At 45.1% G+C, this 12,241-nt stretch overlaps 1 protein-coding gene across 1 annotated transcript in view; it reads right to left on the minus strand.

Moving 5' to 3' along the window:
- The window catches only part of Ankrd29 (ankyrin repeat domain 29), a 56,911-nt gene that overhangs the window by 30,006 nt on the left and 14,664 nt on the right, over positions 1 to 12,241 (minus strand). The window contains exons 2-3 of the mRNA XM_059246432.1: positions 6,709 to 6,819; positions 1,401 to 1,499 (exon numbers count right to left, since the gene is read on the minus strand). Of these exons, the coding sequence (XP_059102415.1) occupies positions 1,401 to 1,499; positions 6,709 to 6,819 (210 nt within the window). The remainder of the gene's footprint in view (positions 1 to 1,400; positions 1,500 to 6,708; positions 6,820 to 12,241) is intronic.

Consider the following 12,241-nt stretch of genomic DNA (forward strand, 5'->3'; position numbering starts at 1 on the left):
TTTATCCCAGAGAGAAATTTTGTTTCAGCAGCTGATGTGAAAACGGCCTGAAACAAGGATCTAGCGTTGTGGAGATTGCCCCAGAAGAACCTGTGTGAGAGAAGATGGATAGAATTGACGGCACTGTCCACACTGCTGCTCTGTAGACCAGCCTCACAAAGGTGGTTTTTTCACGGTCTACAGACAAGGCCTCTAACATTTAGCAGTAGATGAAGGACTGTCAGAGGTAAGGCAGATCGTAGAATCAGGCCAAATGAAGAAAATCAAGGGCCCACTATGGCTAGGAGCTGTCCCAGGATGCCCATCTCATACCTGGGTCTGTGTGAACTGAGAGGTCAAATTTACACCTAGAGTGACCAGAGCACACATCTCCACAAAGCTTTGTCTAACCAGGTCCTACATCAGCTTGGAGATATAGATGGGGTCTCCTCAGACCCGACCTCCAAAGTGTGTTAAAATGCCACAGTCATCTTGCTGCTGCTCTAGATTGAACCACAGTTGGAGCCTCTGATAAAGCCAAGCACCCCAACATTGATCAAGTGTGATCACATGTTACTTCACAGTCCCCCCACGTGACTCTTTTGGAGAGCTTACTTAATACACTGCCAGGCAGAAAAGAGATTTGTAAATGTGGTTTTGTGAGGATCAAGTTTCATAATGAATAGGCTGCAGACAAAAAATACAGTAACATCTGGGAAATTCCTATAAATTCCATGGTATCTCATCCCAAGAGAGGAAGAAGTACTGATTCGTGTCTGAGACAAAATGTGACTGTTAAGGAATGTGATAAGGCAGGGTGGTGCCTGGGACGGAGCAGATATGGTTTGAATGTGTCTTCTAAAGACTCAGTGCTAGGAGCTGAGTGTCTGAGTGATGATCCTGAGGAAGTGGGACCTTTAAGATGGAGGCAACAGTGAGGTCATCGGTGGGTGGAGCTATAGTAAAGATCAGTGCTGATCTCCTGGAGTGGGTTAGTTCTCACAAGCATGGGTTGTTAAAAAATCAGACACTCTGTGCTTGGTGGTCTCTTCTGTATATGGTCATTTCGTTTTCCTTTCTTCAACCTCATCATGTTGTGAGGCATCCAAGGAATCCCTTACCGGATGCCAGACAGATGTAGTTTCGAATCTGAGGTTTTCAGTCCCTAAAACTGTGAAGTAAACAAACTTCTATTTTTAAAATAAAATACCCAGCACCAGTTATCCCGTTATAGTAGCACAAATGAATACAGTTGATGATGGTTCATTCCCAGCGCTGATTTTAGGCACTGTAAGCTCTGCAGCGGGCTTTGGTGTGGGAGCAAAGCGGTGGTAACTCTGTCCTCTTAAGCACTTTACTGCCATAAAGACCAGAGGTCTTTTCACCCGGTCACTTTTGTTCGCATGCACAACCCGACTTACCTCTCTCTGGAGGTTGATGTCCGCTCCCTGTAGAACCAGCTCCCTCACACAGTCTATGTGGCCAGCGTAGGAGGCGACCATGAGGAGTGTGGTGCCATGCTGCAGGAGGAGAAAGATGAACAGTTATGCTCTCACAGCAGAGAGAGCCTAGAGGACACTCTAGAGACGTTAGCTTCACCCAGATGAGGCACACAAGATGAACAGCTCGTGAGTAACTAGGATGTCAACTGGATGGGAGCAAGCAAACGGGTAAATCATCAAGGTTGGAATTTGAAGGTTACAAGTTTACTTATAGCCATCTCCTTCAGATACAGTCCAAGTGAAACATGGAGATTACATTTTAAGCCAGCAATGATACAATGTTCTCATTTTATGACACACACACGAAATGATTCCTGATCCATAACACTGCTACTAATTTAGAAGTGAGTTGAACGTTTTTAACTGTTTTTTTGGATTTGGAAGGTTTTTGTTCTTGTTTTATATATGCGTTTACAGTATAAGTTGATCATTTCCCCTCCACCTTTCTCTCTCTCCCTTCATACCTTCAAGTCCTCTCCTGTCTCCTCTCCGTAACGCTGAATTTAATCAGTGCCACCTGCTACAATGTTGACTGTTGGTTCGATCTTGTGCAGGTGTGTGCGGGTGTGTGCGGGTGTGTGCAGTGAGCACAGCTGCAGTGAGTTCATGAATGCAGTGACTGTGTCATGTTCCGAGGACCATTTGAACTTAAAAGTCTTCTAAATTGTTTTCTTTCATTTTAAGCCAGGTGGGGAGGCTGAGCAGAGGGATCGTGAGTTCAAAGCCACCATGGACTACATAACAGGTATGTGTCTAAAAAATATTTATTTATTTCTCTAAGAAGAGTGAGAGTTTATTTAGAAAAAGTTTTAGCTCAGATTTAGCATGGAATTAAGGGAAGGAGAGAGAATCTCAGGAAAAGGACGAAACGCTCTCAACTATGGACATGGGCTTCTTAAGAGAGTCAACCAATGTTTATCTTAAAGTCTTTCTTGACTTCTTCAGTAATGTGTTGTTCAATTCCCACGAGTTCCTGTAGCTACTAGAGTCTTCTGCTGTTGACTTGAACTTTTATTGCATTGTGTGGTCAGAGAGTAGATATGGGGTTATTGCATTTTTAAGAGCTGTTTTGTTGAATGTGGTCTGTTTTAGAGAAACTTCCATGAGCTGCTGAGTAGAACGGATATTCTTTAGTGTTTGTAACTATCTGTTAGGTCCCTTTCACGTATGATGTCTTTGAGTTCTGGTTTCTCTGTTTATTTACTCAGCTGAACTCCTTTCCTCTGGAGTCTTCATGACTAGAGTGGCGATCTTATATCACTAACTTCTTCCTGAATGTGAACAATTTTTATTTAGACAAGAAATAGGAGAATCCTTGGTGCTGTGGTCTGAATGTGTCCCTCCAAAATTCCTGCTGAAATCTAATTCCCATTGCAGTGGTGTTAAGAGACAGGCCTGCAGGGATGGGTTTAAGACACGACAGACTTGCCTTCCAAGTGGGATTAGTGCTCTTGGAAATAACTTGAGGCGGGGACTCCTGCCCTGTTCTACAGAGAGGGCTCTTAGCGGACACCAAATCTGCAGGCACCTGGGTCTTCGTTTCCCAGCCTACATGACAGTGGGCAATACATTTCTGCTGTTTATTAACTATCTAGTCCAAAGCGTTTTACTACAGCACCTCAAGTGGACTCTTGGCTTAAAGACAACTTGTTTAAACAAGCTATAAATACATCCTTTTACATGAGATGTAAGAAAAATATTTATCTCACAGGTCACACTTTTTTCAAAGTAAGAACCAATCACGAGCAGAAGAAAGTATCCGAGTATTAATTTGGATATTTAAGAGAGAAAAAGAGGCTGGAGAGTTGGCTCGGGGGTTAGGAAAGCACACTGCTGTCACAGGAGGGCCGTGTTCTCAGCACTCACACTGGACAGCTCACTATCACAGAAGGGCCATGTTCTCAGCACTCACACTGGACAGCTCACTATCACAGAAGGGCCGTGCTCCCAGGACTCACACTGGACAGCTCACTATCACAGAAGGGCCGTGTTCTCAGCACTCACACTGGACAGCTCACTATCACAGAAGGGCCGTGTTCTCAGCACTCACACAGGACAGCTCACTATCACAGAAGGGCCGTGTTCCCAGCACTCACACTGGACAGCTCACTATTACAGAAGGGCCGTGTTCCCAGTGGACAGCTCACTATTACAGGAGGGCTGTGTTCCCTGCACTCACACTGGACAGCTCACAACTGCCTGTAGCTCCCATTTCAGGAGATCTGACACATGCCTTTCTTGTGCATCCACGGGCACTTGCATTCATGTGACATAAATGCACACAGACATCTATACATAAAATTTAAGAAATTTTTAAAAGAAGAAATAGCCTTAAAAATAAAATTAATCTTCCACAGATGAAAAAAATACCTTAGGCTGATTCATTTGAAAGAAAAGATGAATAAAATAAATAATAAAAATATACCTTTATAGATTGATTGTTTCAATTCTATACTATGATCACTTGAAACAAAGATTGGTTCAATAGGGAAAGAACATAAAAAGTACAACATACAATCTCCATTTTCTTAAAAACCCATTAGCTTGACAGATTTTTGATTCCTGAAATATTAAGAGTACTCCATTTTATTGACTGAAGTTTAAAGTATATTTCAAAACAAACTAGTTTTGAACAAAGCATATCTAAATGTATATAAAGGTAGTGAGGCCCAAAACAAAAAGACATTGAAATACATACATTAATAAATCTAAAAAAAAGTTGCAAGAATCTTGTAATTCACATCGATGTGGTTAAATAGACAAGCAAAGCAAAAAAAGAAAGAAAGAAAGAAAGAAAGAAAGAAAGAAAGAAAGAAGGAAAGAAAGAAAGAAAGAAAAAGAAAGAAAGGCAAAGATGGGATTAATTGTGGCTCTCCCCAGGCGTGGGAGTACAAGCCCACAGTTCCACTGAAGCAGGAGATGGGACTAGGCCAGCCAGCACAGCGAGTGTCAGGGCAGCTTGGGCTCTGAGTGCTGAGGCTCTGTCTCTGAGAATTAAAACAAAATCTAGAAATCTCAGGTGAACAATGTCAGCAAATCAAAGCTTTGAGCGTGCAGCATGTGGTCTAGAGACACAATATTTGTTCTTTACAATCCGTTGGAAAAGTCTGACAATGGCTGCTTGGATTGAGAACCGTTTCCAAGAAAGCCCCTTCGGGGCACTCTTGGCATCTGAAAGTTCTCCATGGATTTTTTAGGTGATGCTGCGCCTCAGTTCATAGACCCCGGTAGTGGCAGCCTACACGTCAGTCATCACAATAGGCAACAAGCCTAGAACCCAGATTCCATGCCTGGGTGCCACATGGAGGGACAGATGCCCAGCCAGGATATTCCAAGAAGAGCGAGGTCCTGCACTATCTCCACACATCTCCTTGTTCTTCCGTATCACTAACTGCCCTTTCAAAACAGCAAGATGTGCTCCTAGTTAAGAAATTGCTTTTCCAGAAACCTCCTGATTAAGTGTTAAGATTACTTTAAAATTTTATTTTATTTACTATTACTTTATGTGTATGATGTGCATTGTTGGGGCGTACATACTACAGCACACATGTGGAGGTCGATGACAGCCTTGTGGAGTCGGTTCTCTCCTTCAGCCTCTACATAAGTTCTCCAGGTTGTGGCCAGCGCTCTTCCCTGCTGAGCCATCTCACCCGAGGGTAATCCAAGAGGGGCAATTTACAAACGTATTTATTAGTCAAACATCTATTCCCGGGAGAAAGATCTTGTCCAAACAGTGTAAGCCCTGTGGGCAGGGTGTAGCACAGATGACTCAGGGTACCAGAAGAGATGGGTCTGTGAGGTACGCACAGTGACCTTCAGAAGCTAGAACTCAGAGGATGTCACAGGGGTGTTCAAAGAGGGATGACTTTAAAAAAAAAAAAGAGGAAGAGTAGGCACCAGCGTGGCCAGAGAGGAAGGCCACAGGTGGCAGTTGGTTCCTACCCCTTCTTGTTGGTTGGTGTGGGGCAGGAACTCATCTACTGAGACCCAAGGAAGACCAGGGTGGCCGTTCACAGATGCCCAGAGTCCCCTTTAAGCCTGGGTTCTGACAAAGAACAGATGGTATGTTCAAATTGGGATAATTGGAGGGAAATTTAATAAAGAGACTATTCATAAAGAAGTGGTCTGGCAGTGGAGTTCTGGGACTTAATGAGAGCAGGGCTCTGTGACTGGCCAGGCTGGAAGGTATGAAAGTAACATGATGGCCCCTGTACCAGTGTGAGCCCCAGTGTAAGCCCCAGTGTGAGCCCCAGTGTGAGCACCAGTGTGAGCCCCAGTGTGAGCCCCAGTGTGAGCCCCAGTGTGAGCACCAGTGTGAGCACCAGTGTGAGCCCCAGTGTGAGCACCAGTGTGAGCACCAGTGTGAGGCACCACTGGCCTCTGACTCCTCCACCTTCTGCTTCCAGCAGATGCTTTTATTGGCCAAATTAAACGGAAGTACCGAGAGAGGGAGGCTTCTGGGGCATTTCTTATGATTCAGATTCTGGGCCCAGGGCCCGCCAGAAGAAGGTACAGAATGGATCTGGATGTTCTTGGTGACCCAGTGAATAAGCTAGAGAAAATCCTGCCAAAGCTGAAATGGCACACCCGGTCTCAAGGAAGGGCGAGGCTCCTCTGAAAACACTTGTTTCAAACCACAAAACCGTCCCCTTATTTGAGGTCCTCCTTGTCCCCAAGGATGCAGAGAAGTCTTGTGAAACACAGAGAATTGATGGCTTCTAGCTGGGGAAGGGAGGCTGCTCTGAGTGGGACCTCCCAGTGGCTCTGTCACCTATTTTAATTTCCTTCTAGCTTGTCACTTGGTGACTCCCCCTTTCCCAAAGTGAAAAGACGGGGAGGGGGTGCTGGTGGAAGCTTCAGTCTCTCAGTTTTTGCATTCATATATGAAAATCACAACAATCATGGCTGCCCACACGTGCTCTAAATTATCCTCCCTCCCTCCCGTTCTTTCTAACAGTTGTTTTCTAAAAGCCCTTTTTTCTTGGAACTTGCCAGTCTCCTTCCCCAGGAAAGCCCCCATTCACTATGCTGAGGCCTTCTGCTCTCCGTGTTCAACCATTTGCCTCCCGACCTTCCACCACTACACCTCAGGATTCTTGGAAAGGATGGAGCAAGCAAACACAAGAACAAGTGCATAAGCATGTGAAGGAAGCATGTTCACGGGGTGCTCACGCCTGCAGAGTGCAAAGGCGTGCTCTGGGCATGCAGATACCACGTCCGTCCATACACTGTCTCTGCAGTCCACATCCACTCGACCACTGTTCAACAGCAGTTTCAGCAGGGCCAGGTTTCCCCTCCTCGCTGCCCAGAATGCAGCGTTGGCAAGTGGAGTTTCTTTCTGCAAGAGTGGAAACAAACAGGCTCTTAAAAGAGAAGTCAATGATCATGGCTGCTTGTATGCACACATATAACACCTTTCTAAAGGAAGAACTTCGAGATGAGGGATGATCATTTGCAAAAATGCCCTCCTCTCGATATATGAGATCGTAGAATTCCAGGCTATGAGAAGAGTTTTATTTACAATCTCTGGGCCCAAGGTTGTCTGCAGAGCAATACTCTGATACACCAGAACCAATGCCTCACCTCCCACCAAAGCCTTGCCTTCCTGCCTGTGTGAGGTCTTTGTTCACAGTTTCCTTTTAACTTGAAATGAATTTTCCCCATCCTAGAAGGACAAGGTTCTGCCCAGATGCCATTTCCTCTCTGAAGCATGCCAAATAACCCTTTCCTTGCAAGTGGAGCAAAATCTCTCTCTTCTGACCTTTTAAAGGAGTTTAGTGGTACCTTTTCTGTGTCTTCAACATTTTCTAGCCGATTCCAGCTACTGGGGTAGGCAGCTTACTTCCCCTCCACCCAATATCTCTCCCTTCAATTGGAACTTGCCAGAAGCTTTGGGTGAGAACTGGGGACTTTGGGCAGAGAATGCTCCTTTGTCCCCTGCTTCCTCCATTGCTGGGGCATTCTGAAGTGGCTAAATTAGAATTGGGCCATACTTATGGAGGGTGGGGGGACCGGAAATAAAGCCTCTAAAAGGAACAGCAGAAATAAGCTGGTTTAATTTCCTGTGCTAAGACAAACTGGTATGGATTTGTAGAGAAGAATCCTTGAGAAGAAGAATGGCTAGGGACTAGACAGCTCTGAGATTCAGACTGCCACACAAAAATGCCTTGGTCCATGGGAATCATTGTCTTTTGCTTTAGAAAGAGATCAAAATGTCTGTCCTGAAGTTTGCGGGGGGGGGGGCGAGAGAGGGAGAGAGGGAAGGAGGGAGAGGGAGAGGGAGGAAGAGAGAGAGAGAGAAAGGGAGGGAGGGAGGGAGAGAGAGACAGAGAGAGAGAGAGAGAGAGAGAGGGGGAAAGGAGAGAGGGACAGGGAGGGAGGGAGGGGGAGGGAGAGGGAGAGGGAGAGGGGGGAAGAGACAGAGAAAGGGAGGGAGGGAGGGAGGGAGGGAGAGGGAGGGAGGGGGAGGGATGGAGAGAGAGATGCTGAGGATAGACTGATTGCCTAAAACACAGGTTCTTTTTCTTTTTTTTCCTGAACTTGAACACTCCTTCTTGGAAGGAGACTCAGAAGGTTCAAGAAGTAAACAAAACTTGAAGGACTCAGGAAGCTCCTAAAACTTGTAAGATTCACATGGCTTCTTCCCCAAGGCTATAAGCTGTAACAGATGCTGAAGAGAGAAAGCTCTCTAGCCAGTGGAACCCATGCCAGGCATGCCAGGAGCTGGGGGTGGGCAGCTTTCCAGGGTCATCACCCATGCGAGGGTGGGCTTTTCAAGGATGAAGCTGCCTTTCAGTCACTCATGCTCTTGTAAGGAATCCCAATAACTCACTGACTCGCTAAGCCAGACTTGGGTAAAACTGTTTATTTGGTCTGTCCTCAGTGTCAGTGCGGGGTGAGCATATGCAGGAAAGGCGTGAGACACCAGCACACCATCAATGCTCATTTCTTCCACTCCAAATGCTTTCCTTCATGAGGTTACAGTAATAGGGACAATTAAGTTCCAACTATAGTACTATTACAGAATGTTGCTGCTCCCAGGACATTTGATGGCACTCAAGTTATCTAATAAAAGAATTTGGGGAATGTGTAAAAACATCTCTATGACTGCAAAGGCCTGTTTTTAAACATCTTTTAAATAGAGTTACATGCCCAATAACATTTTAGTCAATGACAGGCTGAATATACCATGATGGTCTTCTAGAATTACATTAACCAATGACACTAGCTGTCTTAGGTTTTATCTGCCCTGCAAACACTCTATGCCTGTTCATTTTATGAAACCATCCAAGACCATTTCTCAAGACACCTACTGTTTTTTGTTTGTTTTTCAAGACAGGATTTCTCTGTGTAGCCCCGGATGTCCTGGAACTCACTCTGTAGGCCAGGCTGGCCTTGAACTCATAGAGATCCACCTGCCTCTGCCTCCTGAGTGCTGGGATTAAAAGCGTGCATCACCACCGCTGGGCTCAAAACATCTACTGTTAAGTGAAGGATGATGATCATGTAGCAGTCCCTCTTAACTGTGGTTTGACTTCCTGTAGTTATAGTTACCCACAGTCAATTATGGCATGAAAATATTCAATGGGAAATTCCAGAAATGAACAATGCATAAGTGTTAAACTGAATACGGTTTTGAGTAATGTGATGAAATCTTGCACTCTCTTTCCTGCATCCCTGTGAGGAGGAATGGACTCACTCCTTTGTACAGTGTATTTACACTGCTTTTGCCACCCACCCTCTGCTCACTTAGCCACCTAGGTGATGATACCAACTGTGCTTGTGTCCAGCTAACTCTTTACTTGGTCACAGCCCCAAAGAACAAAGTAGCGATGTGGGAATTTGCTGTAGAATTTTGTTTTAAGATGTGTTACATTTGTTTATGCTGTGAAACATTTGTTTTAATGATGCAAAGATGTGTTGTGTCTGTTTAACTCAGTGAAGCTGCGATACTGTGCCTATCTAAAACACCTGATGGTCTAATAAAGAACTGAATGGCCAATAGCAAGGTAGGAAAAAGGATGGGCGGGGCTGGCAGGCAGAGAGAATAAATAGGAGGAGAAATCTGGGAGGAAAGGAAGAAAGAACAAGAAAACAAGGAGAGGAGGATGCTAGGGGCCAGCCACCCAATCACACAGTCAGCCACAGAGTAAGAGTGAAAGTAAGATATACAGAAGTAAGAAAAGGAAAAAGCCCAGAGGCAAAAGGTAGATGAGATAATTTAAAGTTTAGAAAAGGTGGCAAGAAACAAGCCAAGCTAAGGCTGGGCATTTATAATTAAGAATAAACCTCTGTGTGTGATTTATTTGGGAGCTAGGTGTCAGGCCCCCCAAAGGGCAAAAACAAACCACAGGGACTTTATTACAGTATTCCATTATAATTGTTCTGCCTTATTAATGTTTGTCATTATTCTTTACTGTGTCTAGTTTAGAAACTATCATAAGTATGTATGTATAGAAAAACAGAGCACAAGGGTTTGTAAATTCCTGTGGTTACTTCCTGAGGGGGTGGGTCTTGAATAAAGGCATGAGCACCGAATTGTATTAAATACAGTGCTTCGCTGAGTTAAAACCACAGTACCATTAACCTCAGCTACTCAAGAAAGCCAGGCACCGCGAGTGTGCAGTGCTGGCAGATGATGAAAGCATCTGCTGGCGCAGGGTTTCATTTCAGAGTCTTTCAGCACAAGCAAGCTAGTGCTGCTGTGCAAACCCGAGAGCCAGGCAAGGTGGAGAGTGACAGACAGATCACAAACATGCTTTGAACAGCTTCCTGGCTCACTGGGGGGCACCACAAATCCACATTAACCAGTTACCTTCCCTGAAAGCATAAACTTGACTCTCCTGAGTTTTCAAGCTAACCTGTGTCAAGGTGCTCACACCAGAGCCTCCCACCTCTGCCCCAGGCTGTGTCTAACTTGCTACAGTTACTAGTACCCCAGTACTAGTAGAAGCCATGGCAAGTGGGGTTGGTGTGAATAATAGGTCATGAGACAATGCCCTCTAATAGAGACTGCATGAGGCCAGGATGGAGTCTAGGAGGATGAACTTAGGGGTTGCTTCAGTGTCAACATGGAGTGTCTCTGCAGGCTCTCCCTAAAATGAGAACAGAGTGGGGTGGGGTGTGGTAGTTTGAAAGAAAATGGCCCCAACGGGAGTGGCACTATTAGGAAGCGTAGCCTTGTTGGATTAGTTGTTCCTTGTTAGAGGAAGTGTGTTACTGTAGAGGCGGGCTTTAAGGTCTCCTATGCTCAAGCTACACCCAGTGAAACAGTTTACTTCCTGTTGCCTGTGGATCAAGATGTAGGATCTCAGCTCCTTCTCCAGCACCATGTCTGCCTGCACACTGCCATGTCCCACCATAATCTGAAATTGTAAGCCAGCCCAATTAAACATTTTCCTTTATAAAAGTTGCCATGGTCGTGGTGTCTCTTCACAGCAATAGAAACCCTAAGACATCCTAACAGGAGTGGGATAACATTTTATTCAATGATTTTGCTTTCTCTCCTTTCTCTCTCTCTCTCTCTCTCTCTCTCTCTCTCTCTCTCTCTCTTTCTTTCTTGTTTTTCAAGACAGGGTTTCTTTGTGCAGCTCTGGATGTCCTAGAACTTGCTCTATAGACCAGGCTGGCCTCAAACTCACAGAGATCCACCTGCCTCTGCTTCCTGAGTATGGGGACTAAAGACGTGCGTCACCATGCCCATGACTTCACTGAACTTTCAATTGAACTTCAAACACCTGGGAAAAACACCTGCAAACAGCAAGCATCTACTGTTAGAACAAGCTTTGGAGCCAGGGCATCTTCTTTCTTTAGGATGGTTTTGGAAGTTCCTCTGCAGTTAGGCTGGGCAGACCAGTTTCCAAGATGCTAGACAATGAGTTTAGTAAAAAGCTGTAAATATTTCATTCTCCCTCCAGATCTTGGCTTTCTGAGAGGCCGAGGAAGGTTGGACAGAACAGTTGATCTGGGGTAAGAGAGAGTCAGGTTTAAGTCTGAACCACTTTCTAGCTGTATATCCTAAGTGAATCACTTACATTCTCCTGAGCCAAGTAAGATGGGGGGAAATAATAATACAGCACCTCTGTTCTGTGCTGGAGGAGTAAATGAGACAACACACAAACATGCATTTTACATGCTCAAGAAATCCTGTCTACAAATGCACAGCCAGAGCTTGATATGGTTCTCCAAGCAATATGTAAACATGGTCACTAGCATGTGCTGGGGCAAAAGGAGTGGTTAGGGTTAGGAATGCAGGTTAACTTTGACCTCTGCCTACAGTGGCTTTATAGTCTCATAGGAAAATAACCCCCATCAACAGGCCTGACTTTTGTAGGTCAGTGGAGAAGTGTGGCTGCTAATGGTGAGAATAAGAAACAGATCATGGTCACTGTTGCCCAAGGCCTACCTCAGTATCACTCTTGGAAGGACAGAGTGTAAGACATGAAGGATAAAAAAGGAATGAGATTTCTTTCTGGACCAGAGACCCAGGGCAGAGCAGATCCATGAACTTGGACTTTATCCTGGGGAGTGAAGGGGGTGTTTGAAGGTGAGAAATACCAGTTTTGCACACAAGAAAAGTCCCAGTGACTGTGTAACAGAGGAAAGGAAGATGCAGGGCTAGAATGACACTGTGTATGGAAGGCCAGAGCTCTGGGTGCTGGAGCCACAGACTGCTGTGGGAACAGGAGCGGGAGAGACTGGCTATGGTGGTATTTCATTTGTACTGAAATGTGATTTTAATTGTATGTTAATAAAATTGT

This window comes from Peromyscus eremicus, chromosome 19 (assembly GCF_949786415.1).
Source record: "Peromyscus eremicus chromosome 19, PerEre_H2_v1, whole genome shotgun sequence".
NCBI lineage: Eukaryota > Metazoa > Chordata > Mammalia > Rodentia > Cricetidae > Peromyscus > Peromyscus eremicus.